The sequence below is a fragment of the Pteropus alecto genome, unplaced genomic scaffold (assembly GCF_000325575.1).
Source record: "Pteropus alecto unplaced genomic scaffold, ASM32557v1 scaffold3, whole genome shotgun sequence".
Classification (NCBI taxonomy): Eukaryota; Metazoa; Chordata; class Mammalia; order Chiroptera; family Pteropodidae; genus Pteropus; species Pteropus alecto.
Window position 1 is genome coordinate 64,329,241 of NW_006442484.1, and position 20,422 is coordinate 64,349,662.

The window sequence follows — 20,422 nt, forward strand, 5'->3', positions numbered from 1 at the left end:
ATGGAAAGAAGAACTATCTCAATCTGATTAATCTATAAAAAACCTTTAGCTAACACCATACTTAATGGTTAAAGATTTAATGCTTTCCCCCTACTATAGGGACCAAGGTAAGGATGTCCACTCTTACCGCTTCTATTTAACATTCTACTAGAGCCTGGCAAGTGCCATCAGACAAGAAAAAGAGAAAAAAGCCTTCCAGATTGCAAAGGAAGAAGTAAAACTAACTTTATTGCAGACAACATGATTCTATGTACAAGAACTCCTAAGAAATACACATACACCCTTCTAGAACTAATAAATGAGTTTAGCAAAGTTTCAGGATACGAGAACAAAATATAAATATCAATTGCATTTTTATATAATAGCAATAAACAATCCAAAAATAAAATTAAGAAAATAATTCTCTATAAAGCATTAAAAAAACTTAGAAATAAAGTTAACCAAAGATATGTGAGAGATGTACATTGAAAACTATAAAACACCACTGACAGAAATTAAAGAATGCCTAAAAAAAATGGAGAGACATTCCAAGTTCATAGAGTAGAATGTTCAATATTCTAATAAGTGTTAGAAGCCACACAGAAGAGACCACATGTTGTATGATTCCTTTTTTATGAAAGCTAAAATGGCAAATCTATAGAGTGATGAAGTCCATTAGAGGTTCTCTGGGACTGGAGGTGGAAACAAGGGGTGACTTCGAATGGGCAGGAGATGGTGATGGAAACCTTTTTGGGTGATGGAAATGTTCCAAATTAGATTATGGTGATGGTTGCACAACTCTGTATATTTACTAAAAATCAATGAAATGTATACTTAAAATGGGTAAATGTTATGGTAAGTTAGCTTTTCAAAAAATCAAGAAAAATTAAAGGTCGCCGTTAGAGAAAGAAGAAAGCTAGTTTCCAACCTTCCCACTAAGAGTCCAGTCATCTGAAAATTCTCCCTCGTAGATGGTATCATCTTCGGAAAGTAACACTCCATTTCCCTGTGTGAAGAAACAAAACAAAAATCACAACACAAAAAATGCAGGGTAACTTAGAGAGTCCATGCAGCCATATCCTCCAAAGCCCTGTTATCTTAAAAGACAAAATAGTACTAAGAAGATAGTACATTAATAAAAAGATGATTTTAAAAGTTAAGGAAATATGAGTTTAAAAAAATCAATAGTAACTATATGCAAATATTCTACTCACCGTCATTTTATTAAGGTGAAAGTTGCCTTCATAGTATAATCCAAATTGGGTAACTACCACACCATTCCCTTGACATACATCATCTTGCCACATTCCCATATACTTTTCTCCCCTTCATCAAAATAGAAAATAAATGAAAAATCGATGATGATAAAGATGAGGTAGGGAAAAAACAGTTATCACATGGGAGATACCAAGCATCACCCCTAGGTGGTATCTGTTCCATTTTTCTAGTTCAAGTGGTTAACTCCAACTCCTCAAAAAACGAGACAATGTGATTGCAAAAGGCAGCTTACTCAGAGCAATATTTTCTCAGGAATTTAATATGATAGTTTACCTGACATAGATTTGCACAAAACACATGCATTTCTATGACAACTTTAAAATATATAATTATAAAAAGAATGCTAACAATTCAACTCTAATTTCATTCAAAACGTAATAGGTAGACTCAAAACTATGCACATTTTTTTCTTACACCCAAGTTTACTAACTTAAAAAAGAAATGGGGTTCGTCACATAAGAAGGCTCATTATTCACCACTCATATTTACAGAACTCTTACTGATCTGCACTAAAACAACAAGATAAATATGAATTCCTTGTTAGATAATCATGGAGTTTAATAATAACAGCAGATTTTTAAGAATCCCATTCTGACAATAACATGAGGCAAAAAACTATATATATGAAGTACAAAAGCAAATCAGGCCAAAGCAAATATGGAGGCAAAAGAACTGCGTTTCTCCCCAAGGTGTGACTGAATTTAACTAAGCTTGATTCCTGGGTTGCTTGCATAGTAACTAGCAAGTGTCTGACCTGACAGGAAGACCTGAGCAAAAAGGTATCTAGATACCATTCTATGACCCCAAAGGGAATTTCTATAGGTTACCCCTGACCTCTTACTCTTACTATCTACTGACTACATTAAAGGCTTTTCTTTGTATAATAGTTAAAAATTTGGTAGCCTCTTCTATGACACTAAAAGCTTTTTCTGTGTGAAGCTTTAAGGAAAATGGTACCGATGTTAATTTTGAATGATCCTGGTATTGTAAAGAAGTAACTTATTGTTTGGTTCTTTTCTGTGACACTAAAAGCTTTTTCTTTGTAAAGCTTTAAGGAAGACGGTACTGATGTTAATTTTGAATGATCCTGGTATTGTAAAGAAGTAACCTATTGTTTGGTTCACAAGCAAATGAATAAAATGATGCCTGACAACTGCCTTCTTATTAAATTTTTTCTCAACACTGTTGAATTAAGAACTCAGCATTCATAAAATTATCACTTTTTGGAGTAGTATAAGAATCTTATCCTCTCACACTAAACTTTGAGATTAGAAGTAGAATACTGTACCTAGTGATATCATCAAAGACACCATATCCTGCTTTCTTATCCATTACCCATTGGCCAATGAACATACTGGGAGAAGAGGAAGTCAATTTTCCACTTCGTAGAAGCCCATGACCATGACGCATGTTATCTTGAAAACAGCCTTCAAACACTTCACCAGAGGCATAACTGTGGTTAAAGAGAATGGATAAAGATCAAAAGCACATTGAATTCTGAAGCTCATTTTCACAAAGTTTGGGAAATTCAAAATTATACTCATGTTTCACTGGTAGCTATAATTATTTGTTTATATGATTATTTTTCATCAACTAAAATCTCATTTGTGAATGACTGAAGCTAAAAAGTTAAAGACGTCATGGGTGCTATTCTGTGTTAAACTGGGGAGAAAAAAATGTATATTCGGTGATCTCTGATCTCTTTCAGAGTGGTCTCTGAAAGAATGATAGGTTTATCCATATTAGAGCCATATACCAAGTATAAATTTATAAGCAAGACATTTAAGAGATTCTATGAGAAAGTTAAGGTTTATAAGGTTTGTACGGTTTTGTTAAGAACTAAATAATAACCTAATATTTTCGGATTGTGATAGATGAGAGGTTGATAGTTAAAAGACTTTACACAGTTTCATCTTAAGAAGAGTAAATAAAATTTACTCCTTGTAAATTTTGGCTACACATTCAAGTTTACACGATTCTTGTAACACCAGCTTAACAATCTTTCGTGTGTCATTACCTATAGACTCCCTGACCACACATTTTTCCTTCTTTCCAATGGCCCACATAATGGTCTTCTTTGTTCAATGCTTTGTTTGGGATTCTGTATTCTCCATACCTGCCAAGGGAAATAAAAAGCAGCAGAAGATGGCATTTATGACATACTCACCTTTTGTATGTGTACATTTGTAAACATTTAACAAGGAGAATAGATATAAAGTTGACCAATAGGAGGAAAGTGGAGTCTTGGTTTAAGCTGTTATCTATTAGCTAAACTATATGGCAAATCTTAGAGACGTGAGACATCAACTCTACTATGCAGATAGATTAGGTGTTTTATCCCAAGTCCAAAACAGAAATCCTATGTCCTAGGCCCATCTCTGCCGGTAATCAACCACATCACCTTGGGTAAGTCCCAGTACCCAGTTCCCTCATCTGTATAATAAGGGGGGCAAATCATATTATTTAAAGTCTCTTCTCATTCTAAAGTTCTTTCAAAAGGAGATTAAAAGATATCATAAAAATTTACATTATCACACACAGAAAATATCTACCCAATTTATATAAATCATCTTTTGATATAGCAAAATAAATTACTTCTCTAACATGATACAAAATATTGCACTGCTATAAATTTATCATGTAAATATATCTGTGTTAGAAAACATAATAAGCTTATACAAAAATAATGCCATTGAGTACCATTAGGATAATACGGCACTTAGAAGATTTCCCCTTTAGCATATCACAGAAATTAAAGATGATTTAAAACTACTGAAAAGTTTCTGTATGTCCTTTGTGTAAAGGGGACACCAATACGTCAATGGCCTCACCGCAAACATTACCCAAGGCTCTCAGTCCTCATGAGACTATGAGATAAATAGAAAACACAGTCCCATTTAAACAGATGGAAGGCTGTGTGTAACGAGGTCACACAGCTATCAAGGTAAATAATTCACTATGTAAATCAGAGCAGCATCCTAGATTCCTAGCTGTGTGTTCATACATCTGCATTATAAGCCCTAATACATGGTGTTTCTAAAAAAAACCAAAAATTTACTTTTTGTTCTGAAAACAACTCTGAACACAAAATAACATAATTTGTGACTGAAGTGGAATTTGCTCTCATGTTTTACACAATTTTCTTACCCATCTTCCAAGCCATTCCTGAACATGCCAGAATACATCTTTCCATCTGACCACTTCAAAACCCCTCTGGAATGCATAAGCGAAGAATAATACATGTCAATTAATGTTTCAGTTAATCATTACTTTCTCAGAAATCAGACTACTATCCTCATCCCAGGCATAAATCTTAAACATTTTCACCTGCCATGAGGCTTTCCTGAAAACCAGCGTCCATCATAAGTTGCATCCTTTAGGCGAGGATCCTTGTAGAAAGTATATTTGGCACTGCGTGAAATGGGTGGTTCCTGCCTCTGAACACTGCCACTTCCATAAGGAGGAAGCTCAGATGTCCCCCTCAAAGCCTGATCCACAGCTTGGCATATAGCCCGTAGCCATTTAGTCTAGGAGCAAAAAGTATCAATAAGCTTAAGGCAACAACTCAAGCACTGCTTTAAATCCTACTAGCTTTCCTTGGTGGGAATAATTTTTCTGTCTCCTAATGCTTTTCTTATTAATTGAGTAGTGCTGATTGGCTCTTGGAATTCACTGCTATATGTTTAAAATTAAGTCACATTAAAACAAAAACAAAAATGTATAGTCTTGGTTTAATGAAGATTTATCGAACATAATTATGAATCATTAGCCAAGCAAGAACAATTTTTATCTCTTCTACAGTACCATAAGAGGCAAAAATATCTAGGCCAAAGATTGAAAGAAAAAACCATAATGAACTAACCTTTTCCTGGGGTGTTGATGAAATCAGGGTAAACTGCTCCTCAGGTGTAGTTATCTTTAAGCCATTCCTAAAATGTTTACAAGGACAAATACCAGTAGGTATGACAACCTGTTATTACAGTATCAATCTTCAAAGAAGCAACTTATTTATTTCAACAGGAGAAGGCAATTAAATGTAAATACAGTCATGCCTTGAGTTTGGGTCCCACGGTGGGAGAAAGGACACAGAGTTACCTTGCTCTATGTTGAACCATGGGGATGTGAGCAGTGGAGAAGCCCTTCCACCACTATGATCTGTCATGATCTTCACAACAGGCCATTTTACTGTCTATGTGCTAGGAGGGTAAGCCTCGTTATGCAGAATGGGGAGGCCTCCTGAGCTTTCTCATGTCTAAGGAAACAACCTGGGTAACAGAGGGGGAGAATTAGGGTAGGGTGAGGGAATGGGGCACACTTACACAGCACCAGCTTCTTCAGAAAGTGGCTCTGCCCACAGTGTGGCCAAAGGAAAAACATGATGTGTGGAAAACTGAAACAAAGGACACAGAGACACACCTGAGAAAGACACATCTGAGAAAGCCCACCTGAGAAAACACTGGGGTCTCTACTGCATAACCTCTTTCAGGTGGCTAAGTCCACATGAGTGCCATCATCTCAACTAAAGAGTCCCCATAATACAGCTAACCTCAATGGGTCTTGCCATCTCTGCTGCAAGGACCCCATCACATGGCTGATACTCATTTCCAAGATGGAAACATAAAAAGCTCCCTAAAATCCAGCCCATACCATAAATGCAAGCTAAGCACTCTCTCTTATTCAATAGGTTCAATGAAATCACAATAGATTTTAACACAAACTGATGGTATAATTAATTAAATCTTAAGTACTCTACCTCCCAAGGTCTCTTTTAAGGTTAGGAACTGGCCTACCTGGGCATGGACTAGGGCATCATTAAAGAGAATGAACCAGTTCACAGAAAACCTCCCAGCATGCTGCAGAGACAGGGCTCGGTTACTGCTCTCACACAGTAGTCGACGCTCTGGCTTCCTTAAGGAATCCTGCAATTAAAAACAAATAAAAAATCGAACAATCAAAATTATTTTAACATGCAAAGAGAAAATGAAAAATATACAAATTACATTTAGGGGAATTTGTTGGTCATAGCTTAGCTTGATGTTAAACCTAGATTTAGATGGAATTCAACCATTTTTTAAAATCAGCACTCAAAGGAGATTAAAAAGAAGACAGGAACAAACAAAAGAAAGTGAGATACTGTTTCAGAGAGGGTTCTTAGAAATGAGGGAAGGTACTGATGTTTAGAGCATCCACTGCTGTGGGCCTTAGAGCACCTCAGAAAGAGGTCGTTGAAGCACTATTACCATAAACAAATGAGAAATAGAGAAAATGATGGCAGCTGTTATAGATATGCCTATGATTGCTGGGATAATGACAATTGGCATGACTTACTGTCATTTTTCCAGGAAAGGTCTTCCAGAAGCCCAGTGTGTATTCTGCTTCCTTCCTTTTCCTGCCGAGATGGAGAGCAAGAGACTCATAACAAGAACTGGAATCCTGTAGTTTCTGGTATTCTGGAGATGTCTGGAGGCCAATAATTAAGGGGAAAAAGAACATAAAAGAATTGTCCAGAATCTGTAGCCTCAGTGTGGTTTAGATACTTAGTATTATCCAGCCTAAGAAGGAACAGGGAGCTGAACAAAAAGATTGGTTCCAGATAATTCTACTACATACAGGTACATATGAAATAAAGAAATAATTCATGGGGAAAAGAAACAAATACTTGTAGTTATCAGTGAGGAAAGGGCAGAGAACTCAGGATAAACCAGAATTCTCAAATGTTTTGGTGTCAGGGAACCGTCTACTTTGCTTACATGGGTTATATCTATCAATATTTACCCACATAAGTGGAGAAATAAAAATACCCCTATTTACTTCAAATAAAATACCATTTTAAATAAAAAATAACTATTTTCCAAGACAAAAAAATATTTAGTGAGAAAGCTACATTTTTTTCAAATCTCTTTATTTTCTGGCTTAAAAGATGACAACTGGATTTTCATTTCTGTTACAATATGTTGTTTGGTAGTACTACATGAAGAAAATGTTGCTTTATTATACAGTTGGGGAGGGGAGTAGTATTTTAACAGCCATTTCAGATAATTATAGATATTCTCCTTTGAAACTGTACTGAAACTTGGTAAGTCACGGTTTCTTAAATAGTAGCTGAAATGTGGAATCTGAAACTACATTAATCAATTTTTTTGTACTCTGTTACATTAAAATCCACTGGTCTGACACTTTGACTAATATTATTGACAATCTCATAAGAAAATGTGTTTAACTGTTGGGAAACTGCCAAGCTCACAGTGGTAGATACATGTTTCCCATATTTTAATTTTTATTTAAAGGTTAAGATTTTATCATTGGCAAGAAATACTGTCAGTTGTTTTCTTTGAAGTGACAGGCTCATTTTTGAGAAAATATCTGCCACATACCCAACTGTGAATAACCATAGTTTACCTATCATTGTTCTTTCAAGCAAAAAACCAGTATCTCTCAACTCAAATAATCGCAAATCTTATATTCTTCCTTGAGAAACCTCCATATTTCGGTATTCAGCAGAACTGCTTTAGGTGTATTTCCCATTTCATCATGCAGAATACTAAAGAGACGTATATTCCTACATGTGGTGATGGATGTCAATGAGATTTATTATAGTGATCATTTTGAAATATACATATCTCAAGTTACGCTGTAATCGTAAACTAAAATGTTATATGTCAATTACATGTCAATAAAAATGTATACTCAGTGGTTGAAGTTAAATAATTTTTACTGTTTTATCGAGAATATTCTTAAGTGAAACTGGCATTAAAAAAATTTTTTTTTAATTTTGTTTTTGAACTGCAAATAAACGGCAGCAAAGAACACAATGACTATGAGTACAGTTTGGCGCCTCCACCTTCATTCATGCTAAGGAGCCAGCAGTTTTACTCATCTTGACTTCTGCACTGTCAGTGCAATGACAACACATGAAAAAAGCAAATATCTTAGCATTTTTCTAAAAATAGTTTGATCTACTGAAAGGGCCTTTGGAACTCCAGGAGTCTGTAGACCAAGCTTTGAGAACCAGTCATGGGACATGGGTATAATGCTGTATACTTTGTGAAGATTGAGGAGTAGGTAAGATGAAAGGATGATCCCTCACATTCATGAGCAATTACTTCACATTCTACAATTCTTAGTCATTCAATACTCATTTAAAAAACATTTAATGGTATCTACTACATACAGAATATTCTGCTGAGTGCGAGGAATAAAAAAATAAATAAGATACGATGTTTGTCTTCTGAGAGCTTATAACTAGGCACAGAAGACAGAAAAACATATAGTATACCAGAATAATGCAGTGATTTTGTTAATAGATTATCTAACAGAAGAAACAATATAGTAAAATGGTTAAAAGAACAGACTCTGGAGCCAGAGCACTTGCATATGAATTTCAGCTCTACCCATTCTCAGTTGTGCCTCAAATCTCTCATCCACAAACGGGGAATAATAATAATATACATTTCGCACTGTTGATATGGGGATTAAATGAATATATATAACATAGTTAGAACAGTACTTGGCACATGGAATACATTTCATAAATATCAGGTATGATTATTTTTACTTAGAGAAGTTTATGTTTACATATATATAATGCCTAAGCTGTACCATAGACTTAATGAATAACAATTTACAGTGATAGAAAACAGCCATGTGTTTTGAAAAAACTTCCACAGATGATTTTGCTCCCCAACCCTAGTTAAGGACCACTGACATACTGTGATCATAAAATAATGAAGAGTTAAAGTACTAGCAAAGCATAGAGGAGGTAGTAACTAATTCTTAAGAGAAGGGAAGGCAAAGGAGTTTGGTATAGTCAGAGGGGGCTTTATTTTCATGAGAAAAAGACTTTTGATGCAGGCATTGAAGGTTTCCCATAATAAGGATGGGGGAAGGGGTATTTAGGGAAGGAAATAAAAGCATATGAGAGCCATGTCCAGAGAATCTAAACTAACATTAACATGTAGGAACCCAAGATTAAAACGATTCTAAACTATAATGAACCCTGGAGTCATTATGGTTTCCCTAGAGCCCTTCAGAGTAGAAACAAAATGAAACTACACATTTCAGTACAATTTCAAAGGTGAATGTCTTAGAACCAGCTTTATCAAATATACCCATCTCCTCTAGCAGTGCTAATTTCCCAGGATTCCACCTAATCAATTTTATACAGAAAGTAGACCAGTGATCATATGAGGAAATCCTGTAACAGGGTGATTTCTCATAGCATATGCCAAGGTGACCCAAATACCTGGCATGAATCTACCATGAGTCCAGGCCAGGTGGTAATTCCAGTGCCTTACAGGTGTGTGTCCTTATACAGAAAGCTGGGCTTTTAAAGAGCTTTGTCTAACTTGTACTCAGTATGCACTTGATAAACTTTGACAACTATTGAATGAGTAGCACTCATACTTGGGCCACAATTTTGACAGTTTCATAAAATGAGTACAATTCATCTTGATAACATCCAAAGAGGAAATTGAATCCACAACAGAGAAACCTAGATTTACCTACAGTCATACTTTCTTCTTGCATTTCTCTGAAGAAAAATAAACTTAATTAAACATATATAAATATTAAAGTAGTGGTGTTCCATATCATGGGGTGGCAAAATCCAAACAATGATCCTTGGCTTCCCAAGTGTCCAAAAAGGGTATATATGGGAGCTTACCACTTCGAAACAAGTAGCAAGCTTTAGTAAAACTTTTGCATAATTATGAAGTCGTCTGGTTGGCAAGAAAAACAAAGTATTCAGTATTTCTACCAACTGGGTGTTTTCATCAGTCACTTCTGATAAACCTTGTAACAGCTCCTGGTTTTTATTTAGGAAATCACTAGAGGTAGGAAAAAAAAGAGATTCTGTTAATTGTTTTGGTAAGGACAATATGCACTATATTGAATAAAAATATTTTACTAGATTCTATCTTTTTAAAAAATAGATTCTATTTTTTAGGTGTTATGAAAGTAGTGGAAGATGAATACAAAGAAATAGGCCAGATATAATTAAAAGAATTTCTCTGCCTATAAAATGGGATTTTTGAGTATAAAAAGTAGCCAGTGGTAGCAATAGTAACCCTATAATAGAGACGTTTAATCACAGACTTGTGCCTCATGTTATAGGAAATGAATCATACATCCCACAGTTTCAAGGAATAATTGGAGACCAGCTGACATCATTACCTGTTAATTTATAAGCCAAAAGTCACAGCAATAAATGGCAAGACTAATTGCTCTAATTGGCTGTGCTAAACAGAAATACTGATGGAAAAACAAAACTCTTTGCTCTAACATAATTGACATGGAATATTAAAATACTTCTAATTTCTTTTTTTCCTTCAATTGTTGATGATCTAATAAAAGTTTATTACAGGAGAGTAATAAAAAGTTATAGGTACCAGTTCTACAATTAACAGGTAATAATAAAGCAAATTATCTGTGAAGATTTCAATGCTGAGATCTTCAAAAACATTTCAAACTGAAGCCAACGTTTAGTTTCGATATTTGGTTTTTATGTAAGTTCATTATTAAGATTTTACTACAAAGTTTAATGCTGCTCAGTGCCCAAAATATATGTGTCTATGCTCATCAGACCAAAATATTTTTGTAATATTTGGTGGGACAGAATAATCATTATTTTCCACTTAATGAGCCATATTTATGTGCTGGGCACTATGCTGAGTGCTTTACAAGCTTCATACTACAATTCTTAGCTACAAGGCCTCAAATATGACAATGTCACACAAAACTATATGGCAAGAATGAATCATTTTATAACCCCTTAGAGACCTATGAAATAAAGAGATGTGTTTAACTCATAAATAATGAAATATTATTGTGGAAAGATAGAAAAAGACATAATAACTTCCAGGAATCCCAAAGTTCAATGGCACAAATTGGATTATTTTATAATGCAATTAAGAGATCTTAAAGAGAGTGCCCTGGGGAATACAGCTCAGATATTTATACTTGTCTTGTGTGAATGTTCCTACTTCCTTCTCCATGTTCTGCTGCTAATGTCAGCTAAGGAAACTCGTTTAAGCCTTCAGAAGTGTTCTGCTTTGACCTGCTCCTGAGGTATCACACAGTGAACACATACTCCCTCTGACCACATTTCTCCTGAGTGTCCAGTACTAGACAGAAATGTTCCAATTCCTTTGAACCCTATTACTTTTCAGGACTTACTCATGTCCTTGCCAACAGACCTTCCCAAAAGGAGTCCTGGTATGCTCTCGGGAAATCTGAACCAGAGAGTTGACTTAGCTTATCTTCTCTTGGGAGTTTTTAACCTAATGATGGTAAATATATTTAATAAATATATTAAAGGTAGAAACAACCCAAGTGTCCATCAACAGATGAATGGATAAACAAAATGTGGTGTATATACACAATGAAATATTATTCAGCCATATGATGGAATAAAATTTTGGTATATGCAACAACATGGATGAACCTTGAAAACACTATACTTACGGAAATAAGCCAAACACAGAACAAATATTGCATGATTCCACTAATATGAGGTATCTGAATGTATAAATTCAAAGAGACAGGAAGAAGAATATAAGTTACCAGGGGCTTTGGGGAGGGCAAAAAGGTAAGTTATAGCTTAATGAGTGCAGGGTTTTTGTAGGAGATGATGAAAGAAGTTTTGTTTATACATAACGGTGATGGTTTACAAAACATGTGAATGTGCTTGACGTCACAGAACTATACACTTAGGAATGATTAAAATAATTATGTACATTCTATTATAATTATTATTATAATACTAATAAACCATCTATGATGATCAAACCACCAGGCTAGCCACAGGTAAGTAGCTAAGTGATAAACCAGTGATGAGAGCCTGAGCATCATCATTCGAGATCCACTATCTGCCACATGGGCTCACTAGCTATGTTCTATAGGTTCTCAAACTAGTCTCTTTTAAAATGAATACTTAAAAATAAGTTTAAATATTAAATTTGTAAGTAGAAGTTGGAAAAAGACGTTAATACTGCCTTTAACTGTGTAAAACCATGGGGTTCATAAACCACTGCTTGGGAAATGCTGGCCAAATTCAGACTTAATAAATAAGCTCTTTTAGTAATTGTAACGTACAATATAGAATAAATGTAAAATCAGAAATTTTAATAAATGTAAACCTGTCAGTTAAAAGCCAAATCTCTGAGACTGAAAAAAGCAATAAGTCTATCTATCTGCTAATTAAAAGAAATGCACAAAAACATTATAATACAATGCAGAAAGGCTGAAAGAGTAGAAAATGATGTCATTATATTAAATTAAACAAAATAGCAAGATCAAGGATTTAAATATCACCACATAACATTGAAATATAACACTCTTAAACCTCTCATATAAAAAATGAAGACCAAACCTCTATATTTTGAAAACAAATGAGCACGACATGAATCAAAGAAGAAATCAAAATGTAAATTTTAAAGAATTTAGAATAACTATAAAAACAAAATGTATCAAAACTTTTAAGATAAAGCTAAAGCAACACTTAGAGGGAAATTTATAGCTTTATAGAAACACATTAGAAATATGAAAATAAACAAAGTGCTAAGAGTTTAATAGGTGAACACTGAGAAATTAGAAGAAAATAAAAGGTAGAAATTAATGAAACAGAAAACAAACTATTAACTAAAGCTTAACTTTTGAAAATAATAATGAAAAAGGATAAACTGCTGACAAGACTGACAAAGATAAAAAGATAAAAGGTTCAAATAAAGAATAAGAATGAAAAATAGGGGGTACAGCTACAGTTATTATGAAGGTGAAAACATCTTAAGACAATGGTAAGAATACTAGGTCAATAAATTTAAAAATAAAGATGCAATTAACAAGTTTCCAGAAAAATATAAATAATTAAAGCCATAGGAAGGAATAAAAACCTAAAGAGATCTATTCATTAAAGATATCAAATCAGTAGTTTAAAAACTCCCTACAGGAATTTCCCCATGAAGGCCATACATTTTTACAAATGAATTCTACCGAATCTTCAAAGTACAGAGAATCCCTATTTCATGCAAACTATTCCAGAAACTAGAAAAAGAGAGAAAGCTCCCCAACTCATTTTATAATTGCTAATGCAATCCTCTTACCAAAACTGGACAAGTTTAGAAAAGAAGAAACATATCTTATATTCACATAAAATGCAAAAATCTGAAATATTACCAAAATGAATCCAGAAATGTATTAAAAATTAAGTACAAAGACCACTGAGTTTACCTTGGAACTCAAGAATATTTAACACTAAAAAAAAAAAAAAAATCTTTTTCAACTTTTAGGAATAGAAAGTTTTTATTAATTAAAAATTATTGGAGTGACATTGATCAACAAAATCCAGTAAGTTTCAAGTGTATGATTCAACAGTATGTTGTATCTTGCACTGTGTGTTCACCAACTATATAAAAGGGAGTTTTTTGACCCTATAAATGATTTTTACCAAAAACGTAAGGCAATCATCTTTAATGGTAATATATTAAAAATATGCCCTTTAAAACCAGAAATAAAGATATTATTACTATTCTTTTAGGATATAAGATCAAAAGTAAACAAGGCAAAACATTAACATCCATTAAATCTGGGTCATGAGTACATATTTGAAATGTTTTCTGTTAAAGTATGACTGAATTTTTAAAACCTGCCTTTGTTGCTGGGTCAATACTTGTTCAGAAACTATACAGTACAGCATGCTGAGATTCATGTAAGGAGCTTTTTTATTTATTACTTATTCAGAGGCTAGATGCAAAAACCTATATTAGTGCAACACTTTGCACTTTTCTGTGTAGCATCACACACATTATTTGCTCCTCACAAGCAAGAAGAGAATATTCCCATTTTTCAAATGAAAAAAAATTTGGCTCAATTTGGTGAAGAGTACTGTCTCTTAAAGTCTCAGAAATAATAAGTAGTAGCACTCAAGGACTCAGATCTTGTGGCTTTTTCAAAACCATACTACTTCCAAAAATAATCAGAAACTAATAATACCTGTCCCTTACAAGAGTTAATGAAAGTCTACATTTTGATTCATTTGGTAAAATGACCAGGTCAAAGCTTTTCATGGGACTCAAAAACACAAACACTATAAAACATGATTTTTGGTCGTTAGAATGAAAATTGGAAGATATTTGCTTACATGGCGGGCTTAGCAAGAAGCTGAAATCCTCCCATAACCAGGAAATTTGTAATAGATGTGCAATACCTTGAGCAAAAAAGAAAACATGTTCATTAGTGTTAAAAAGTTAATTAGTTCTTCAGCGTTTTTGAGCAAGCATCTGGAACAGATACTTCTTGGTACCTCGCCAATGAGATTCAGCACTTGTTGTTATAGTTCATGTTATAGTTAACACTCATGAACTATAAAGAACTAAAGAGAAGGGCAGGTTATGTGATAATCACAATAATCAGGGGGACGGGGAAGCCATTTTAATAAAGATGTGAATGTAAGAGGAAATTTAAAAAATAGTCAAAACTATGCAGAATATGCTAGAGTTTACGTGGTAGAGTTTACTTTGTAACTTAACAAACTTGAGAAAATATGATTAAAATTGTTGGATTTTAAATGAAAAATTCCTCTAATCGTCACTTTTGTTTTCCCAATTAAGTCTTCAGAAATAAACAATAGACACAGTAAGAAAATATGTTAAAATTAAAAGAGCTTGAGTGAAATAGTATTAGAAAATATAGGTTAAGTATTCATCTCTTGCTAGAGAATAACTCTTGATATCCTGCTTTGAGCCATGTATATTCTTCCCATACTCCTGGGCTGGCAAATGGAATCCACTGACTTTCAGAGAGAAGGCAAAATCCTATCTTAAATAGCCCAAGGCGCTGTACACTTAAAAATGGCTACAATAATAAATTTTATGTTATTGTATTTTACCACAATTAAGAATAATTTTAAGAATTCATACATAAATCAAAATTTTACTTGCTCCATCTAATATGAATAAATTATGTTAAAAATAGCCCAACTTATCAAAATAAAAGCATTTTCAAGCATAAGTCCTGAAGTATCAGAGAACCGAAACAGACTGAGATGATTACAAGTCAAGAAAAATTATACTAGCAAAAATCGAAACCTTCGCACAAACAAAATCCAGTTTAAAAGATTAAATTGGTATCAAATTATGTTATTTTTCATGTCCAAAACTTGATGCGTTAAAAGACTCTAACCAGGGTGTTTCCAATAGCTTCAAGTATATTTAATTTTGCTTAGAATTAAAATCGCACACATCTATTTGTACATACATGCTAAGTCTAAAAGGAAATACACAGGATTATGAACAGGGGTTATTTCTGATGGTAGGATTAAGGGTGACTTTAAATATCTTTTTGATTATCTTTATTTGTTGAGTTTTCAATAAGAAACATACATTATTTATATTATAAATAACCTAAACGGAATGCTGACAGAACATGAACTCCTCAAGGCGGGTGCTTTTCGTTGGCTCTGTGCAGTGGCTGCTGTGGGCTAGGAGCTCCGCACAGTGCCTGGTGGGTATTCAGTCAATATTTGTTGGGTAGATGAGGTATGAATAAAGAAAGAATAAAACCTACATTTCAGATAAACACTATAACCTAATATACATTAACATAACTCTTAAATTATGCCTCATGTCAAAATGTCAAAATACAAATTAAGAAAAAATGAAAAGTATTTAAATTTTCAAATATGCTTGGGATATTTTACTTAAAAAACATGTAAAGAACCTTGGATAACCATCCTAGGTTTTATTAAAGAAATATATTTATTTTAAAGATAGTTTGGTCTTTAAACTCTCCATTTATAAAGCAGATATCGGAACAGCTCCGTATTTACAATCGGCAGTTGGTCTTCAAATAATTTGTTTAGTGACTTATTTCCTCAAATTTAGTATAATTTACTCAAGCAAACAAATGTGTTCTCTAAAGAACTACATTTATTATAGTACATTTTATGTAAACTAAGTATATTATCAACCGTTCTGCTGGAATACAGAAGGAAATACAAGAATTCATTATTTTCAAATCTTTTTCCCTTAGAAAAAAACTAAAATTTTAGCAATGCAGAACTATAAATGGCTTACGATTAAAATACTGCTTTGCAATTTCTATTACCTTATATCACTCTCCCTAATCTAGTCTCTTCTGTTTAAGGAGCTGTTCTCCTTGGCAGAAAAACCCTGCAGAGATTGAACATGACACGGGACTGGATACTTGCTCTGTATAACTATCCAAGAAGAGACTTGCATGCTTCAGAATGACCAAACTCCTGGCTTCCTTTATCCCATGAAGGAAGCTGCTCAGTGAAGCTCCATGCTGACCAATTAGGTAACACAGCTTGCTGAATCAGCTTGCCACCTCCTGCAGCAGCTGGATCGTACTTGCAGTGCCCAAATTTTCTGTAACAAAATGATGACGGTGCTAATGACGACATAACCTAAAGTATTCATTCCCTGAATACTTCCTTATGATCAAGATGATCAATTCCCCTTTTCTAAAAATACTTAACATGTTGAGATGTACTCTCAACTACAAAACCCAAAAAATCATAGTGCTAAATCATAGAGATCACAGAATCCAGCCAATTGAGGTACTTGTTAAAAACACATTCACAGGGACTCACAGATTCTGACTCAGTAGGCCAGGGTTGAGATCCCAGGATGGATATGTTAAAAAAAAAAAAAAAGCTTTCCAGGTAATTCTGAAGACTAGCCAAATTTGAGAACCACTGAGCTAATCCAACTCTCCTGTCATTTTGAAGATAAGTAATCTGAAGCCAAGAGAAGGGAATTATCTAATTTCATATAACTGGTTAGGGACAGCCAGGAATTAAACTCACTTCTGCAGTTATATCTTGGTTAACATTTTCAACCTTTTGTACTGACTTCTGCTCGACCTCAGACAAGCCCACTTTAGTGCAGAGAGGGCAACCCAAAAACCAGACCGCCTGTGCTGCTCTAAACTTTATAGGGGGCATATGATTATTTGCTTTTTCCCAGCCCAAAGTTCCTAATTTCTAGGACTTCTCACCAAGCAGTGAGGCTGATGAGCAGACCAGGTAGACCAACAAAGAAATCTGGAACCAGGACAGAGAAAAGGCAGATTTCACTTTTCTTTCAGCATAATCCCGGAAGCTTCCAGTCTGGATTGCTTTCTTTCCCTTGCCAAAGTCCTGGGGTACTGGGCCCACCCACTGGAGGAGAATTTATAGAACGGGACTCTACAACACTTAAAAAAGCAAAACACATTTTTTAAAAAATGCAGACAGTCTCCAACCAACTTACAAAGGAAACACTATAAGTCAGTTGTTTGAAAAGTAGATGTTTTCCCACTAAAAACAATGAGCTAACTAACAAGGTGGAATTTAACAACTAGAGCATTGGCCTGAATTCTGGGTCCTCATAGCAGGCCAAGGAGTGAAGGAGAAAGAAAGAAAACTTCCTCTCCATTTTCTGAGTGCTGGGCAAAACCAAGAAAAATATTTGAAATGAAGAACGTTAACTTTTAATAGCCATTCCCTCCAATCTTCATTTTGTATCTTTTCTGACCTCCTAGAGCCCCTAGGTACCTAGCAAAACCAGACAGCAGCACACCATCTAGGACTATCATAATCCATTTCCTCTGTGACATCTCTCCACCTTCAATCTCTTTTTATAGATGATTACAGCTAAGAAACTGGATTTAATCAATTCATGCTAATGTGAGATAAGAGCCTTAACACTTACAATTTCAAGAGACTACTTGTAAATCCAAATGAATCTCTACTTGATATAATTCTAAGAACTAGAACAAAGAAAATGAATGATTCAGGCAGGATAACATAAGATATCTTAGGACTGGTGGGGCTAGAAGTGTTTAGAAGTCAGTTACTAGGATCAACTTTCCCAAAGTTGTTTCTGCTTCTCTGCCATGAATATTCTGAAAGCTCCACTTCCTAGTTCCACAAGTAAAAGCTCATGATAAGGCGGGGGCAGCTGGGCTACTGACATAGTGGAAACAGTTTGTAAGTTGTTGACTGCCTGTGTACAAAAAAAGAGACTGGAAGGAAAGGAATAAACCTAACTCAAAGGTTTTCTTTGTGATACAGGAAGAAGAGATAAAACAAGAGTGCTCTACTTACCTAAACTGAGAAGAGGCCTGAGAATCTGAGATTTGATATCACTTAGTTTTGAATAGAACCGTCTTTCTGTAGCAGCCAGCTCATGGAGACTGGCAATATATCCCATAATGTTCTTGTCCACCAAGGCTAAATAGCGGTCTTTTCCTGCTGTCACTCTGCTTATATAACCGAGCTAAAACAGAGAAGAAGACAATTAAAGATAAAATGTAATTTGCTAATAGCAATTTGGGCACTGAAGCTGGCTTGTATCAGCTGGTGAAAACCAAATGGTAAATATTCAGGAATTCTGCAAGCTGGTAATTAAATCACTGGTAGCCTGAAGTTGGCAATAGTGAAATTACCAAAAACACTGGCAAATACTATAGATCAGGGCGTTTTGGTTTTGTTTTGATTTGATTTTTAGAGCTGGCTTACCAGTACACCATTGTTAAATATGTTTCTCTGGATCTATATATAACTACATATACTATACTTCTATTTATTGCCAAAATATCTTTTATTTCATGTTACATGTATTTAGAACCACAGACATACACCCTAAATATACAAAGATCCAAATGATGTAGTTACATGTGTCAGGACTCCTTTTTGCATAAATTAAGATAAATGAGAGCAGAGAGGATTTCTGTGCTATAGATCAAAATACCAAAGATCTGGGGGTTATCTTAAAAGTACTATACGACATAAATGGATTTTCTTTAAAGGAGACTTTTTTTTCATTTACCTATGACACCACTGAATAAAAACATTCAATGTCTTTATTCACATGTCCCTATTAAACTAAGTGAAAAAGCTGGAGACCCAACAGACTATTAACATCCCACAGTAACTAAAGACGTATATTAGAGCATCATGCCTTCCATCAGGCTATTTCACCCTTTATCTGGACTGTGGAATCTTGCATGGGGAGTGTGGAGCCAGGGCCAACAACTACAAAGAGTCGATTACTATGTCTGGAATAACAGGCTATATATAGGATAAGAGCCAAATCTTGGCCAATGTTGCCTTTAGCAAGAAAGATCTTGTCCCTGTACATTCACGGCTTACACATTTAACAAGAAAAATAAACACAAAGGATAAAAAAAACAGTCTACAGGATATATCGTTCAATAAGAATAAGGAATCCAGAATGTACTAGCTTCGAAGGTTAATTTCCTTGAGGTTTTTCACTTTGCGGATGTGAGTTCCTTTAATGGCAGGGGGAAAAACCCAGAAAGAGGCCAATGGTAAAGGTTCATGAAAAAGAGATAGAAAGTAGGTAAGCAAAGAAATTCAGATCAACAAATGAAAAAAAGGAGTAAACAGTAGTAAATCAAATGAAAAGATCAGAGAAAATGGGAAGCAATGGGAAATAGAACACTTGGTGGCCTGTCAGGTATGCCAGAAACCCATGTCAGGACCTTGCAATTTTTACTTCCCACTTATAGTTAAAAATTCATCTACTCTATTTCTATCTTAATTCATTTCTAAGGGACTCACGAATGTAGTCAAGAAACTTCACTGTGAAATGCACGTTTTAATATTCCTATATGAGGGTGTTAATTCAACATTTATAAAGTATTTACTATGAGGATACAGTAGTAAATGAGAAAACCTAAAATCCCTGCTCTTATGAGTCTTATAGTTAAGGAGGACAAATGGACAAAATAAACAAATTATATAGTGTATTAGATGGTGATATGCACTATGGAGAGAAATAAGTCAGGAAAAGGAGAGAATAAGTGAAGAAGAAAATGGGAAGGGGCTTACGATTTAAATACAATAGTCAGAGATACTTAATAACACGCATACATACAAATAAAAACACCCAAAATACTTCTCAGGTATTAAAGAATGTGGGCCTTAGGATCCAATTCCTGTTCACCTTACTACAGGAGAGGAGTACTGGAGTCTTAGTACCACTGTGATTCTCTGGAAGGTTGTCACCTTCTGTAGGGTCCTGTCGGCCACTGTAATATAAACCAGGCTGGAAGTCTTCTGTATCCACTAAAAACAAGGAATAATCCTGGCCTGCAGCTACACTCCAGACTCCATTTTCATTGTCGACCTGCAATGACAGTA

At 34.6% G+C, this 20,422-nt stretch overlaps 1 protein-coding gene across 1 annotated transcript in view; it reads right to left on the bottom strand.

Moving 5' to 3' along the window:
* ALS2 (ALS2, alsin Rho guanine nucleotide exchange factor) overlaps positions 1-20,422 on the bottom strand; it is a 63,606-nt gene that overhangs the window by 14,781 nt on the left and 28,403 nt on the right. Inside the window, 15 exon segments of the mRNA XM_006921357.3 lie at positions 908-985; positions 1,194-1,305; positions 2,546-2,710; positions 3,275-3,373; positions 4,405-4,470; positions 4,585-4,784; positions 5,120-5,186; positions 5,577-5,647; positions 6,048-6,176; positions 6,586-6,717; positions 9,920-10,082; positions 14,393-14,458; positions 16,460-16,640; positions 18,362-18,533; positions 20,226-20,408. Coding sequence (XP_006921419.1) covers positions 908-985; positions 1,194-1,305; positions 2,546-2,710; positions 3,275-3,373; positions 4,405-4,470; positions 4,585-4,784; positions 5,120-5,186; positions 5,577-5,647; positions 6,048-6,176; positions 6,586-6,717; positions 9,920-10,082; positions 14,393-14,458; positions 16,460-16,640; positions 18,362-18,533; positions 20,226-20,408 — 1,884 coding nt within the window.